The 17097-nt window shown below is 39.6% G+C and overlaps 1 protein-coding gene across 7 annotated transcripts in view; it reads left to right on the forward strand.

Annotated features, from left to right (window-relative positions):
- ATP2B1 (ATPase plasma membrane Ca2+ transporting 1) overlaps nt 1–17097 on the forward strand; it is a 63963-nt gene that overhangs the window by 25582 nt on the left and 21284 nt on the right. For all 7 annotated transcript variants that reach the window (XM_063322816.1, XM_063322817.1, XM_063322813.1 and 4 more), the window contains exons 2-9: nt 2444–2854; nt 8626–8823; nt 9701–9955; nt 10036–10161; nt 10542–10685; nt 13646–13684; nt 14798–14959; nt 16437–16651. In XM_063322816.1, coding sequence (XP_063178886.1) covers nt 2650–2854; nt 8626–8823; nt 9701–9955; nt 10036–10161; nt 10542–10685; nt 13646–13684; nt 14798–14959; nt 16437–16651 — 1344 coding nt within the window. In that variant the 5' untranslated portion in view covers nt 2444–2649. The remainder of the gene's footprint in view (nt 1–2443; nt 2855–8625; nt 8824–9700; nt 9956–10035; nt 10162–10541; nt 10686–13645; nt 13685–14797; nt 14960–16436; nt 16652–17097) is intronic.

A 17097-nucleotide genomic window follows, 5' to 3' on the forward strand; every position in this document is an offset into this window, starting at 1 on the left:
CAGAGCCACACTGCCTGTGTAGTGTTAATGTCAGCTTATTGAACTTGTCTGTGAACCCGGGGGTCTGTTGCTACCTTTGGACATCACTGAGGTACTTGAGAACATCTGAGAACCCCTTTTAGTATAATCTGTTAGTAATAGCTAATCAGTGGACTGTTATGTCCTAACAGAAATGGATCCAGATGCATAGAGATGATAGAACTGAATGCAAAGCAGAGTAGGGGCTATGATTCAGCACTGTTATTGTTCTTCAGGTAACTTGCATATGAACACAAGTCTTGCTATGGTCCAGTATTCAGTCTCAAATCTTTTCGGTGCCGGACAAGCAGTGACTAGAGCTGCAGCTTTTCCTAACCTCATGTCTGCACTGGGATTTGGGTGTATTTGGGCCTCAAGTGCAGGGCTCCTGCTGGAGGCTTGAACAGAGCTTTTCTTAATTAAAATTAAATCAAGTTTGATGTAATTAGTGGTGGGGCATTCTGCTTGGTCTATTTTTGCCTAATTAGTAGCTGCAGCATCTTCTCCTTAGCTGTACAAACACGTTTGCCTGATCTGCTTCTTGTTATACCGTCATAGCTTATGATCAGATGCCAATTGATAAATTCTCCTAGGCTACTAGTTGGTCAACAGCATCTGGCTTTTGGGCATTAAATGAAGAAGTTGTGTGGCTTTAAAGAGCACTCTTTTGTACATGATTTGCATGAATTTCTTCACTTACAGGATACTATAGCAGGACATGTTATAGTCAGCTGAAGAATGTGTGTTAATGAAAACCGCACCCTGGTGTGCCGGTCCATTGCCATGGACTCTTCAACTGTAGTAATTTTTTTTTTCTGCAAGTAGCAGAGAAAGCAATGAAGGTTTAAACTGAATTTTTAAACTTGGTACCTTGATGTTGTAGGATGTTGCAAGTTTTATGCAAATGAATATTGATTGCTTTATGCTTTTTGTTGTTCTTCAGAAAACAGCTATAGACAGTGCTTTTATAGGAATCTCCCAGTGATAGGAAAAGAGTGGTGGCAGTTCTGCTGGAGATGAGACTCACTTGTGGTCAGGTGACATCCCTTCAGGGTCTTCTGAGCATTAGTGGTTGTTTTCAGTGCAAATACAGTACTGTGGCTCAGCGCTTGAAACGATAGATGGACTATAGCTGAAGCTGATTGTTTCCAGAGCAGAAAACTGAGACTTCCCTGGAACCAAGACCTTAGATTTTTGGTAATTAGGTGCTTATACCTGGACCTCAACATAGACACGGTAGTTCAGCTGAACTATCCTCTAACATTGTAGGGCAATAGCCAGAAATCTTTTTCTTCGCTGTTTTACTCTTTGCCTTCGTAAAGCAATGCAGTCAGTGATAACTGTTTCCCTTTGCTAGGCGTATGACACCTGAGGGTCTTGTTGACCTGGAAGTGTCCAAATTATTGTTCATCTGAGCCTGACAGTAGTCACGTCTCATGGGGGAATATATTGTTACTTGTGCCCCATTATGTCGATAAAGCTGACTTACATGATCAGACTTCTGTCTTCTGCACACAGCAGATCTTTATATAGGCATGAAGTGTTTGTGCATTCACTATACTGTTGTGCAGATACATGGGTACATGCAAGATGTGTCAGCTGAGCAGGAATTAAATATAGAGTGCTTGGGCAGGTTAAGAATCCTGTGGGTAGATGTTAATTTCTCAGCTGCAGTGCTCTGATAGTCAGATGGAAGAGCTGCTCTTAGTCTCCCTATCCCTTCTGTAGGAAAGCGGTATTGTGCAATTTTCCTGTCTGTTCAAGGAATTAAATGCAGATACTGTGGGAGGCTTGAGTTGTGATGAAATGGGCTGGAGGGGAGGCTAAAAGTGTTTGGACACGAAAATGCATTAAGACCTAAGTCTGCCTGAAGATATACTCCTACTTACACTACAAAAGTACTTCACGCATGGGCTACCTTAGTGGTGAAACTGTTTACCTTGAGGTTTGCACAAATGAATTCATGGGAACGCACAAAAAGCTTGCTCATCCCAAACTGTAAGGTGACAGCTTTGGTGAAAAGTTGGGATTTTTAACTTGAGCATGTTCTTACCCCATGTGACATAAGTGGTAGATGCTTCAGCCTCCCTGGAAACAGATTTACTTCCAGGTGTTTTTAAGTTTCCTCTTGATGATGAACGGCATGGATATGCCAAGCAAAATGCAAGACTTAAAGGCAACAGCTATTCTAAGAAGTTAAGCAAGTATAATAATGCAAGGTTATTTTGGGATGGGAAACATCCATTTTATGCCTCGTCACTCTTGCCAGCTGAATGCTAACTAAAAATAGGAATATAGGAAATCTGAAGGAATTGTCCTTAAGCAGAAATTTGTTCTGTAACCTCAATACGAAGAGTAGGGTTGTTTTGCAATGTATTCCAGTATAGCTGTTATGTAACTCAATGTATATTTATTCTTTCCCTAGACTGTACATGCCATTTGGCTTGGGGAACAGAATGCGCCATGGGACAACCTCAAAGATATCTCTCCAGACGGGGTCTCTTACTTGGGTGATGTGTCTCCTCTCCTGACTGTCTTCATACCCAGAGGATTTATTTTCCTTTTGGAAATATTTTAAGTTGAAATCTTGTTCCTTTCTGGAAACTGTCTACGCTAAAGACTGCATGCATCATGGGTGATATGGCAAACAACTCCGTTGCATACAGTGGTGTAAAAAATGCTGTAAAAGAAGCTAATCATGGAGATTTTGGAGTTACTCTTGCAGAGCTCCGTTCTCTTATGGAACTTCGAGCTACAGATGCACTGCATAAAATACAGGAATGCTATGGAGATGTACATGGCATCTGTACAAAATTGAAAACTTCACCAAATGAAGGTAAGTCAATTTTAACGCTATTATTGAGGAAACTCCATTTAGGAAAAACCTTAGTCGAGCAAACTACATCTCTTTTAATATATCAAAGTTTTAAAAAGTATTTCACTTACCATAATAAAATACAGCTTCTTACTCCTCTAAGGCAGAGGTATTCACTGTTAATAAGTAAGCAAGAGTGTTTCAATTGGTCTAACTCATGTGAGATGTTGGATTAGTAGTGAAGTTGCACTTTCCCATAAAGTTAATTGGCGTAGGCATCCACGTATGGAATAGCAATGCAACATAGCAATGTTTAACTTACTGTGAAAGTGTAAGTTTTGTGAATAGCTCATATAACCTATAATTCGCAATTCAGATCATGCTGTCATAGAACACAAGGTTTTAATAGCCTAATGCAGGGCTTGCTTATGCTTCTGTGTTGCTATCTAGTTCTTATATTCTCTGATGCAACAATTTTTAAAACTTACATATGTTTTCTATTTGTTGAATTGAATTCGTAATAGCAGGATCTAGTTTTTAAGTCTATAGTATTTCTGTAGATTTCATTTGATCCATGCAAAATAACAATACAGCTTTAGGCACTAAGAGGTACTGTCACTATTGGTAGTAGGTTTGCAAAGTGATCACACAATCTTATTCTCTAGAAACAGCATCTTTAAAAAAGTCTTTGCCATGTTGGACTTGGTGGCATTCTTGGCTACCTGATGTTTTGCTCTTTATAGAGTTATTACTCCAAGATAAACTGTACAAATGTGAAGAAGGAAATAAATGTATCAAGTCTCCTTCCTGAAAGGTTTCCGGAAGTTTTCCTTAAGATCTGTCCCTCTCTTACTACTTTCTTCCAATGTGAATGAAAGCTATAAGCTTTAATTTGTGAAAGATGCAAGTCATATTGCTTAAGTTATCTAAACTGTAGTATCCTGTACAAATGTTTTTACATATTTTTATCCAATATAAAAATGTAACGTATCTAACTTCAAATAAACTTAACGTGAATGCCTGCTGTTGATAGTGATTGAGAAGTACCAAAATCAAGATTTTTGCCAGATCGTGGTGTCTCCGTATTTAAACACTCACAAAGATTTCAACCAGTGTGTTGTCGTGCTGGTAGCAGTAAAGTACCTGTGGTTTTAATCCTGTAGAGCTGTTATTTTCCGTTCTTCAGAAATGCTATGGAAAGGCTTCTCTCCTTGGATCAGGAGCAGACTACTAATGCCATAAGGTATCTTGGGTACATCTGCATTTAGCACGTTTTCTCTTGATCTGCTTTTGAAGCCAAACTCCTGACTTCCAGGCTCCTGAAATTATCTCGGTAGATGAACTGGGTTCCTCTTACCAAACTGAAAGTAGCCAGCTCTCATACCTGACCTAACGGTGAATGGGAGTAAACCAGTTTTAGGCTGAAGAAGAAATTTTTAAAACATGAAGAGTGCAAACTTCTGTTCCTTGGCATCAGTGGAGTTAAGAAGTTTTTAGTGCACGCGTGTGAAGCGCTGCTGTGTACGAGCAGTGTAACACCTCCTCGGTAAGAGCAGCAGTCTCTCGGTACTCTGTTGACCTGTTGCATAGTATTGAAAGGCAGGTTCCTTTCTCAGTGAAAAGGGCTGTAGTTTTCTAGTCAGGAGCTGAACTGAAAGTTGAATCCTGTTTTACAGCAATCAACAAGTTTTAAGGCCCATTATTACTGCAGGCTAGGTGGGCATATGATTGTAGATGGCCACGATGCAGTAAGCACCAAATACCTGGTATACTGAAGGATTCGCTGTGTGTCCCTTAAAGTAACAAGTGGGTTTAACACATGGGAATGATGAGTGTCAGGGTACTGAAACTAGAAAGGGTTAGATGCCCTAGATCCTGCTGTACTGAGGACTGCGCGATCAAGGCCTTTCCCTTTCAAAAGGAATTGACATTTAGATGTACTGTCCTGCAATCAGTTAAATACAATCACTAACATGATAAAAGGGCACCATTTTTTTTTTCTTGTGGGAGAGCAGCTCATAAGCACAGCAAGGCCTTGGCAGTTGATTGTGATAATTAGCTCAGAAAAGGTTAAGTAAGATGAGTTAGAGCAGTGTCCTCTACAAAGGTGTCATTTAGGCTCTGAATCACTCCATAAACCTTTAGAGAACCAGCCTCTCTGTCAGGTGAGCTGCTACAAATTTCTCTGAGGTAGTACTGGAGAGTTCTTGTAAAAGTAGAACTAGATCTCCTCTTTTGTCAAATTCAAGTTGTAAGTATAGAGATGGAGACATTTCTAATGGAGAGAATCTAGGCAAGATCTTTGCAGAAAACTGCTATGTGACTAGGTCTGGCTCTCTAAAATCTTGTGTGTACACTTGCAAGGCCCTATGACACGTCTTCGTCTTCAGAAGCTTTCTTTATGATATGAAATGCTGACTCATGTAATCACTGGGGGCTTCATGGCAAAAGTGCCAGGTAGTTCCAAAATGCCATGCGGTGGATGAGTTCAGCTCGTATAATTTCTTACTTTGAAGTTGTTGACAATGTAAGGCAATGTCTGTTTTCAGGCAAAATCTGTATCAGACCTAACTGATTTGAAAAGAGAAATGGGAACTGTCCTTTACCAGTGTTACTAAAGACAGACACTAAGCAGACTTTACTGCTTAGGGTTTAATGTTTTTTATGCCCTTTACATGTGTACAGATGTATACAAATGGGAATAAAAGAATGTTTGACTTATCTGTAGTAGCTAAAGTCCTTCCTATATTCTGGAGAGATGGACCACCATTGATATTTCCACAGATCTACATAGTTTTCATTGTCTAGTAACTTCTAGATTTTTAATAAAATTTGTGTATGAAGCTTTAACTAGTCCGTTGCCTAATACTTTTCAAACTTAACCCCACGTAACACAAATCACCCTAGTTAAGATACATAGTAAACAATATAATGGCAGTAGTTTCAACCTTAGGACTCTAGATTGTAAACTACGAAGTTGCCAGCCGCATGGTAAACGTAGCAAGTTCAGCAATGGTGTATGGTGGTAGTATGGCAAATACTAAAAATACAAATGCTTTTTGTCTTTGCTAGGCTTATTTACTAATCTTCATTAAGTGGTTGTGATAGTAGCTTGACTTTATATAGCCTTGTTGGAAAATGCTCTTTGTTCTTCAAAGACCATTGCTGTATGCTTTTGATGTTCTGCATCCTGGTACCCTGTGAAGGGATGAAGAAAGTGGTCCCACTGACAATAAGTAAATAATCTTCCAGACTCTGCCATGCTAAAAGGAAGAGATAGATGGTACCTGTTGCAGAATAGCAATATGGTCTAGCCTTTTGGAATGGCCAAGCTGTCCTGAGTTTCTCAATCCTCTCCTATAGCTTTATTTTTTCAAAATGATCTTACAGTGCTCTTTGAATTGAGTGAAAGTAAGCACCTCAGAGCTTGAACTTCAAGAAGTGTAGTGTTATGGCTAACCACTAAAATTACTCCTTTGTATTAAACCTCCAAGCCTGTGAATTCAATGTGAATCTAAGAGTGTTTGAATAAATCTAATTTATTATATACAGTAAGTTTAATTTGTTTCACTTTTGAAAAGACTTGCACTCCATATTTTGCTTTTCAGTTAAGTGATTACATAGCAGTTGTTAGTATTTAAAACTGAGCTTTGCAGTTCCATAGTCTTTGGAAAGTGTCGTGAAATACCATGTGATGGTTCTAGGAAGTGTCTGTTAGAGGTGTTAAATACCCCACTTATGATGAAAGCCAGTTGCAGAGGATGCAAGAGGTTCTTATTGATTACCTGGTGTGTTTGCAATGCTTTTATCACTAAGCAGTTGGGTTAACTACTAAAAAACTGCTACTAGGAAAATTGTTGTATTTTAAGTAGGTGACAATAACCTTGGGGGCAATACGATTGCAGTATCCAGATCTTTGCTCTGAACATGGCTGGACGTTTGGACATTTTGCTTTGAAAAATGAGCTCTGAATGGCAGGTTAGGTAGCTGGAAACTGTTGAAGGAGTAAACAGGAGGTGTACTTACAGAAGACTTGGAGTGCATGACCTTGCACTGAATCACGGAATCTTCAGAGTTGGAAGGGACCTCTAGAGATCATCTAGTCCAACTCCCCTGCTAGAGCAGGATTGCCTAAAGCACATCCCTCAGGACTGCATCCAGGCGGGTCTTGAAAATCTCCAGAGAAGGGGACTCCACAACCTCCCTGGGCAGCCTGTTCCAGTGCTCTGTCACCCTCACTGTAAAGAAGTTTTTCCGTGTATTTGAACGGAACTTCCTATGTTCTAGCTTGTGCCCATTGCCCCTTGTCCTGTCGCTGGGAACCATTGAAAAGAGCCTGGCTCCGTCCTCCTTAAACCCACCCTTTAGATACTTGTAAACATTAATCAGGTCCCCCCTCAACCTTCTCTTCTCCAGGCTAAAGAGTCCCAGCTCTTTCAGCCTTTCCTCATAAGGGAGGTGCTCCAGTCCCATAATCATCTTGGTTGCCCTACGCTGGACTTGCTCCAGTAGTTCCCTGTCCCTCTTGAACTGGGGAGCCCAAAACTGGACACAGTACTCCAGATGTGGCCTCACCAGTGCAGAGTAGAGGGGGAGAATGACCTCCCTCGACCTACTGGCCACAGTCTTCCCTATGCAGCCCAGGATGCCATTGGCCTTCTTGGCGACAAGGGCACACTGCTGGCTCATGGATAATTTGCTGTCTACCAGGACCCCCAGGTCCTTCTCCTCAGAGCTGCTTCCCAGCATGTCCGCCCCTAACCTATAATGGTGTTTGGCATTCTTCCTTCCCAGGTGCAGGACCCTACACTTGCTTTTGTTGAACCTCATTAGGTTCTTCTCTGCCCAGCTCTCCAGCCTGTCCAGGTCACGCTGGATGGCAGCACGGCCCTCTGGAGTGTCATATACTGGTGTCATATTCTGGAGTGAATATACTTGGTATTCCTTTATTTTTAAGGTCTTGGCTAACTCTTGAAGCATGTAGTGCCTTTTAGTGAAGGTCCCTCACTCTTGCCTGCTAGTTACTGTTCCTTAAGGATGGTACAAGAGTTGAGGCTCTGAAAGAAACATGCCATATTAGAAAGAAGATAGGTACAAAACTGAGGTGACAGACCCTCCACAGTGTTAAATATGGGCTCTACATGAAAGGAGATAGAAAAAGAAGATTCAAAAGAGCAAACAACTGCTGTCCAGGTGGAAGCAGCATCATTAAGTGCCTGGAGAGCTTCACCAGCTTTTAATAGTATTTTATATTATAATTAAATAATACACAAACACAACGTTTATAGTCTTTTATTTTATTGATATATTAAATATTTCATTATAAATGTTACATTAATTGTAGGATCCTAGGATGTTATCTCTGAATACAGAATCCCTACAGTGGGAACCAGAGCTGGCTTCACAGGCTGTGGTCTTGCTAAAGCTCCATGGTGCTACTCAGTCTCGATAGTAGTAACTCTGCTAATGATGTTGTCTTGAAAACTTGTTTACTTTTTACAAAGGTATGTCTGTTACTATTAATTCTGTTGCTATGTCATATTAAGTGCAAGTAGGTAGACCATCAACTTACTTTATATTGGCAGAGTGTGAATTATAAAATATAGCTGATTTTCTATAGTGACTCAGAGTTAGTGATAATACTTATGAAATTATACTTGAGATACGGCTTTTCAGAATTGTTACTGAAATATGGAGTGGGACTTCGCTCTGTGAATGGGAAACCTCAGTCACTTCTAATGGGAGGGTGAAATGCAAATAAGTGTCACTAACTTTGTCTTATTATTAAATAGGTTTAAGTGGAAATCCAGCAGATATAGAAAGGAGAGAAGCAGTTTTTGGGAAGAACTTTATACCTCCTAAAAAGCCAAAAACATTTCTTCAGTTAGTATGGGAAGCACTACAGGACGTTACACTAATTATATTAGAAATTGCAGCCGTAGTATCCTTGGGCCTTTCTTTTTACCAGCCTCCGGGAGGAAATGAATCACGTAAGTAAACTTTTTAAAAAGTAGGTCTCTACCTGTATTATACTACTGACTTTTACAGTCCAACATGCCTGTACTGTAAATCTGATTGGAGACTGTAAGTCAGTGGAAAAGCAGCTTATTGTTTTCTTTTTGAGAGAATGTTACTAAAACTCTAGCTTGCCTTAAAAGGGCAACATGAGAGATTTCCCTTATCATGATCTGGTATCACTCTGACCAAAATAATGCCAAAGGTAAAGTGCAAGCAGCAGGAGCAAGGACTTGTCTTAGATCCTGTCATGTTTCTGTGCAAGTGGTTTTTTTTAGCTTTGCCTCAAATATTTAAGCAATTTATTATTTGTGGTCATGTGCTTTCTTTGGGGAGTCAGCAAGTCTTAAATTTTCCTTCATTTGCAATATGACACTGGTAACTTTCTAATTTAAGAAATTAAGCTATATTTGTACTTCTAAATGGAAGATGAAGGGATCTGGCCTTCATTGAACTGAATTTTTGCAATGATATCTGACTTGCTAATATAAAGTAGGAAATGCTGAGAAAGCAGAAGGTTGTTAACTAATTGTCTAGCGTGGCTTTCTTATGCCATTATTAAACAGGATAATAAAGACACATAACTCTCTATATCAACTTTTCTTACGTTCAGATAAGCAGGGATGTAAATTCTAGGTGGTTTAACTTCCCTGAGCTGCTCTAGCTTTCAGATTCTTTAGCTTTGTCTGTGTTACCTTTACTGAAAATAAATGTAAAATTACAAAGAAGGCTAGCATGGAAAATGTTTAGCAGCTATTAGAAGTTTTTCTGTTTGGCAAAACTTTTTTTTTTTTTTTGGTTGAAATAACTATCTGCTTGAACTTTCTTAAATCTAAAACCTGTCTTCTACAGTATGTGGATCAGTAAATGTTGGTGAAGAAGAGGAGGAATCTGAAGCAGGTTGGATTGAAGGAGCAGCAATCCTCCTATCTGTAGTTTGTGTGGTATTAGTAACAGCTTTCAATGACTGGAGTAAAGAGAAACAATTTCGGGGATTGCAGAGCCGTATTGAACAAGAACAGAAATTCACAGTCATCAGAGGTGGCCAAGTCATCCAAATACCAGTAGCTGACATAATTGTTGGAGATATTGCACAAGTGAAATATGGTAAACTTATTTTTAAAGTTGAACTTTCTTTTATTTTTAAAAAAGGAACTGCAGTCAACATACCCAGTGATCTTTCGTAGGTGATCTTTTACCGGCTGATGGTGTACTCATTCAAGGAAATGACCTCAAAATTGATGAAAGCTCACTGACGGGAGAATCTGATCATGTTAAGAAATCTCTGGACAGAGATCCTATGCTGCTGTCAGGTGTGTAACATTTCGCAATTCTTGCAGAAAATGTTTATTTATTTCTTTTTTCCTGGGGGTAAACTGGTTATTTAAAATTTTGAAGTTAAAATCTGGCAGACTGGACCTTATCTAGGCTGACTTCTAAAAGTATCCAAAGCCAGTGCAACTAGTACAAAACTTGGTGAAAGCAAGCAGACTCTTAAAGCTGACAAACATTTTGTGTAGTTGCTTATGGTTTTATTTTCCTGATAGCTTTGTCAATTAAAGCTCATGGGGAACACAGTGGTATATATACACATCTTATGGTTTCAACAACATGACGTTTGAGAGCGCGTTTCCTTTGTGCTCTGCCATATGACCGCTCAAGTCTCAGTGGAAAACTTCATTCAATCTTTCAGGTACACATGTGATGGAGGGCTCTGGAAGAATGGTAGTTACTGCTGTAGGTGTGAACTCTCAGACTGGAATCATCTTTACCTTACTTGGAGCTGGAGGAGATGAAGAAGAGAAGGAGAAGGAAAAAGAGAAGAAGGACAAGAAAAGTAGGCATAATAATCTTAAATCCCTGGGGAGGGAGGGGTGAACTTTTGACTGTTTCTGGATAAAAACATGTTCTAGTCATCTGGAGCCAGAAATCTTTCATTAAACCTCATACTTTCAGTAGGTTTCACAGGAAAAAAGCCCCAGGTCCAGTGACCTGAGAGTACACCACTACTACTAACTCTTCTCACTTGGATTTCTAATTAAACTTCAGATCTTGTTGATCAATTAGAGGCTGGAAAGTTTACAACTCCTAACCAGCCATACCATGTATGAATTGTTAAACTGCCATCTTGTGTAACTTCAAAGTACACTTATGTCTAATACCAAATATTTATTTATGGCATACAGGTTATTACCAATAACTCAACCTAGTAAGTATCTAGTTCTGCTTTTGATGTATAGAAAATGTCCTCTATATGGAGCTCTTCTACAACACTTGAAGGGGAAAAGCTTGTATCATTGATACATGTGAATATCTTAAACATATATAAGACTGATTTTGAAAAAAATGAGCAGACAGATTGTTGTGCCACTCTTTCTTCCAGAGCTGAAACTTTGAATGTTCAGAGATACACAAAAGGCAAATCCCTAGCAGTACTTTTCTGTAAACTTTTTTTTTTTTTTGAGGGATGAAGGGCTTGTAACCCAGAATATTTTGGAGCCCTTCTGTGAAATGGGTTATCTTCCTTGTTCTGAAGGACTTGCTTAGTCGCTGGAATTAGAAGGGCACATACCTAAGCCGCAGCCTTTATCCTGAGAATCAAAGCTTGGAAATGTTAAGCAGTAATGTTTTAATATAAGCTCTCCCAAGGCGTGTTCAGGACCAAGCTTCACCACAGCAAAATTTTTTCTAGGAACTGTTGTGAGGCCTACTCATGGGCCTGAGCCTGAGGATTCTTGGCAGAAAAATATACTTTTTTCATCAGAGGACTATGAAACAGTAATGGAAAGCCATAAATGGAAAACCACACACAGAAATGCATTTAGGAATCTCTGTGGCCTTCAAACTAAGGAGGCAATTGTTGCAACGTGTGCTTGGTGCAGGAATTAGGATTGAACTCTGCTTTTTGTCTCGTCCTAATCCACAAATACTTTACAATTCTGACCCTTCGTTTCTTCAGAAGTAAGTTGTAGGAATTGTTACAAGAAGAATCGAAGGTTCAAAACTAGTTTCAAGCTCAGTCATGGTAGTGAAGAGCAAAAGTTGACCTGCAACACTTCCAGGGATTAGTGTGGAACAGTTTTTATCCTTTGCTCCTTCCCTTACAGAGCAAGGAGAAGGAAGGAAGCAACAGTACCAGCTGTTACAGGAGATATGAAGAAGAGTATAGCTTTTATTAATAGTCTGCCAGTGTTTATTATTCTGTAAGCAGAATTCTTTTTGACAAGTAGTGTTCTGGTGTATCCTAGGGCCTGAATTTCTGTGATTTTTTTTTTTTTTTTTTTTTTTTTTGTCTTTCAAGGTAGACAACTTCCTCTTTCCCTTAAGTTAGGTGCCTAATAAGATTCTCCTTGGTAAAACTCAGGTTAAACTAAATTAGCTTCTCTGTGAATGTTAAGGAGATTAAAGTGGCTATTTTTAGTTGGCTGTGCATGGCTTGGTTCACAGTGAAAGCAAACGTATGTACAAGGAGTTAGAAGTAACACAAGTGTAGAGCTTTGCTCATGTAAGAGGGAAAGGGGAACTAGGAAAGAACAAATACTAACTTAGGAGACTATGATGAGTTCTTAAGAAGTCTGAAGTGGCATCTTGTGGAGAAGGTGAACATGCCTTGTGGTTTTTTCCTCCTTGGCTGTTCTGCGGATGCTCGAGGGGAAATTTTATGTATCAAAATCAGACTATGTCTATAGTAATAATGTAGTGGAGGTATTAAATGTCGTGCCACACGTGCTGCTTGATAATTTGATTTTCTTCTACCTGAGTACTTTCATACATTTCAGCCTACATAACCTAAGGCTGAAGACTTAATGAATTACCAGTGATACTGAAAAATTCTGGGTTTTGTTCTAAGTTCCCCAATTTTGTGCTTTCATTTCAGGTTATTGCAAAAAGTAACTATAACCATTGCTTTCTCTACTTAGGAGAAACGTTTGTCTCTTGCCAAGGTATTATCTAAACCTTTTTACCTGAAAACCCCAAAAAAGAAGGTAGTGTGTGCCCCTCTGCCCCAATAAGCTACTCCTAATGTTTGGTCTTCTGGTTACCTTTAATGTTTCACTCATTAATGTATTTCATTATTTCACTGTCCTTCTTTATGGTCTCTTGTTGAGCTCCATTCCTGCACAGAGGTAGGAGTGATATTTTTATTATGAACTTGAACTATTCTCTTAGCGGTGGAATATTGGTATGTTGCCAACAGATTATGTTCATGCTTGCGTAAATAGGGTTAGCATAGATCCAGTAATCCAGTGCTGTGCCTCCATTAAGCTTTGGTGTGGATTTATAAGTATTTTATACTACAGTAGCTTCTGCAATGTTGTACAGAATCACTGATTCTGGAAGTGAGATCCTACAGTTCATTTACAGTAGTAGTCAGATACAGTTACCAAGTGTTGGAAGAACAGAAAGCAAGACTGAGGCCATCAGAATCACTTTAACGTCACAAATTTCTTTCCTAGAAAAATGTTTAGGCAAGCCTTTTAAAAGCTTTCCTCACAAGTAATAAATATCTGTATTAGTAATTTGTGCAAACTTAACTGTGGTAGCATAACACTGCGGCAGTCTTGTATGGGAAAACTAAAGTCCAAAAAAATGATGTGAGATGTTTCTGTGAGTTGACTTACACTTTTAAAGCCTTGGTTATGTCAGCACTCTGTCTCCAGCTTGTTCTACATTTTTTTTCTGAAATGCAGTTGCTTGTTTCAGCATATGGTAATATATGCATTATATATAAACATAAACACTGAAATGAACTATGGACAGCCAATTTAAAACACAACTTGTTCCTCTTTCCAACAGGTAAAAAGCAAGATGGAGCTGTTGAAAACCGTAACAAAGGTAAGTGCATGTTCTCTGATCCTTTCTTGCCCTTCCGTGTTTTCTGAAAGTGTATGTAATAAATACATACTCTCTTATGAAAATGCATATTGAAGACTTGGATCCAAGGTGCTTATGCTAAAGATGGCATAAGTGAATTTGCCCAAAACAAACGCTTAAATGAACTTGTTAGTCTCAACATAGCTAGATACTACAAAAGTAAATGTTACCAATGATTCTTCAAGCTATCTTGTTGAGGTGAGTTAACCTTGGCTGGCTGCTGGATGCCCACCCAGCTGCTCTCTCTCTCTCCCCTTCCTCATCAGGATGGGGCAGAAAATAGGATGAAAAGCTTGTGGGTTGAGATGAGGATGGGGGCATCACTTGCTAATTATCTTTACAGCTGGAGCATGCTCAACTTGGGGAAGACTAATTTATTGCCAATTAAAAATAAAGTAGGATGATTAGAAACAAAACCAACTAAAAACACTTTATCCCCACACTCCCTTTTCGTATAGGCTCAACTTCACTCCTGACTCCTCTACAGCCTTCTGAGGAGCACAGAGGGATGGGGAATGGGGTTTTTGTTCAGTTCATAACGCTTGTCTCCACTGCTCCATTGTCCTCATGTTCCTCACCTGCTCCATGTCCGGGTCCCTCCCACAGGATGTAGTCCTTCATGAACTTCTCCAGTGTGGGTTCTTCCCACGTGGTACAGTCCTTTGTGAACAGACGGCACAAATGTGGGTCTCCCACAGGCCCACAGTTCCTGCCAGGAGCCTACTCTGGCATTGGCCCTTCACAGGCTGCAGCTTCCTTCAGGGTACATCCACCTGCTGTGGTATGGGGTCCTCCGTGGGCTGCAGCGTGGATATCTGGTCCACTGAGGTACTCCGTGGGCTGCAGGAGGACAACCTGCCCGACCATGGTCTGATCCACAGGCTGCTGCTGTCAGCACCTGGGCACCTACACCCAGTATGCTTGTTTAAACATTCACGTGTAGTATGGCATCTCTGGATACACGGTGTTGTGCAGTACTGGTGTTTAGTGCAGCCTGGTGTTATTAAGCTTTTGAAGTATCCCTGATTTTGGGTACTCCTCAATGACTAAACTTTATTTCATCTTAACTTCTAGCTAAAGCTCAGGATGGTGCAGCCATGGAAATGCAGCCACTGAAGAGTGAGGATGGTGGGGATGGAGATGAGAAAGACAAGAAGAGAGCAAATTTGCCAAAGAAAGAAAAGTCGGTTCTTCAAGGCAAGCTTACAAAGCTTGCAGTTCAGATTGGCAAAGCAGGTATGATGTATCAGTACCCTCCTTACGTTGATGTCACACATTTGAATAAAATTGGAATATGCATAGTTTGTAAGGTGATAACTTAAGTAGCTAGCCTTGACCGGTTTGATTATTTTAAATGCAAAATTCCAATGTGTCAAAGCATGCTGATGGCTTCTCAAGAGCATGTCATGTAGATGGCTTTTACTTTTCCTTGATTTAAATAGATTCAGGCTGTAGAGTGTCAGCTTCTGAGAGAGAGAATTCCAACTTCATAACATTGAACAACTGTTATGAAAGATGTTTTTAGGTAAGATATGGCATTTAGTGATGTACCTAGAGAACTACAAATTGAGCGAAGTCTGGAAAATGTGGTAGGGGCAACCAGGTTATCTCTGGTACTTCCAGGGGCTTAGGGATTTCCACTTAAAATATACCTTGCTGATATGTAACATTTTTATTGACTTTCTGCTATCCTTTAGCTTCCGTTTCTCTTCTGTGGGCTAATATTCAGCTGTCTTGTCAAAACATTCGGTAAACTGTTGTTTCTTGAAAGTAGACTAAAACAACAATGAAGTTCAGCGTAAATTTTGGGCTATATTGTCTAGTATGTAGAGGTTTAATTCAAATATTTCAGGATTTGTTTTTGTCTGTGTAGAACTGTTGAAAGATTTAGGCTAGAAGGAACTTCTAGAAGTCTTGTAGCCCAGCCCACAGCTCAAAAAGGGCTGACTGCAGCATCTATGTCAGAAGACAGTTGTGGTGTGAGGACAAAGCAATTAAACTTTTAGCTTTAGCACTCCATAGTTATGTATAGCAATGTTAACTTTTCAGAGAAACTTGTACTAACAAATATTGAATGAAGCTTGTCCTGTTGCTCTGGGATGGTGCACACACTGAAGCATCTTTCTATGAAGAGCTGAAACTTCGGTGACTTTTGTTCCTTTATTCCAGCCAGGTCCATTTTCCTTCACTGTTTTCATGCGGTGTCTTAAGTGTGCCACCCAGCTTGCTAACAGCAGTTTTGATTTTGTCTTCCCAGTTACTCCCAGTTCATTGAACACTGTGCTTAGCTGCCGTATTTAATCCCACCTTCAGCAGGAAGCAGGGTGCAGACTGTCAGCAGCTTTCCCTACTGAATAAGTTAGCAGTATGATTGCTGAAGGCCTGCTGAATTATTTCAGTTCTTATTCTGCTTGGTTAATTGACTTTATAGATGGGTGCCTCCTGTTCATAATTAGATCTATGCTTTTCAATTAAATGGGAAGGAAAAAAAGTTATTAGAAGTTTCTAGGTGCAATGCATGAGAAAATACTTGCATTGGAAGGTGGAACACCTTATGAGAGCTACCTCAGTGTTTCCTGTCTTGCCTGTTTAACATCTTAGTTATAAACTAACTTCTGTAAAGGCAGAATTATTTGCACTTGACTTATCCAGAGTCTGTATTGCCAAATATTTGAGATAATTTCTGAAAACTGTTTATTCTCTTTTTAACAAGGTTTGTTGATGTCTGCCATCACAGTCATTATCCTGGTGTTATATTTTGTAATTGATACCTTCTGGGTTCAGAAGAGACCTTGGCTTGCTGAATGTACACCAATTTATATTCAGTATTTTGTGAAGTTCTTCATTATTGGAGTTACAGTCTTGGTGGTGGCAGTACCAGAAGGTCTTCCACTTGCGGTCACTATATCTCTGGCTTACTCTGTTAAGGTAAGTGAATGGATGGGAGAACAAATTTTAATGGTAGGTGGTTGTATTCATCAGCTGTACAATCTCAGGTGAGATATGCTGCATCACGTATACATAACAGGCCGGGGAGAAGCTTTACTCATTTCCCTGAACTTCATAAGAAATCTGACACAGTTTTTCTCTTAATCTCTGAATACACACTAATATGAACAGTGAGCAGTAACAGCCTGTTGTCGCCAACTAAAGATGAATGGGTCTAGCTCATAACATTGTAGCATTTGCTTATAATAAATAGATGCATTAGAGTTTGTGAATAACAAACTCTTCTGTGAACCTGAACTTCTAACGAACTGATGTGTTAAGCAACTACTACAAAAGTTTCCAGATTGATTCTCCTTGAGGACTGACTGTTGTCAAACATATAGCTTTCAAATAGCTTTCCGTTTATTATATAGCATGGTTTTTTG

This window comes from Chroicocephalus ridibundus, chromosome 1 (genome assembly GCF_963924245.1).
Source record: "Chroicocephalus ridibundus chromosome 1, bChrRid1.1, whole genome shotgun sequence".
Classification (NCBI taxonomy): Eukaryota; Metazoa; Chordata; class Aves; order Charadriiformes; family Laridae; genus Chroicocephalus; species Chroicocephalus ridibundus.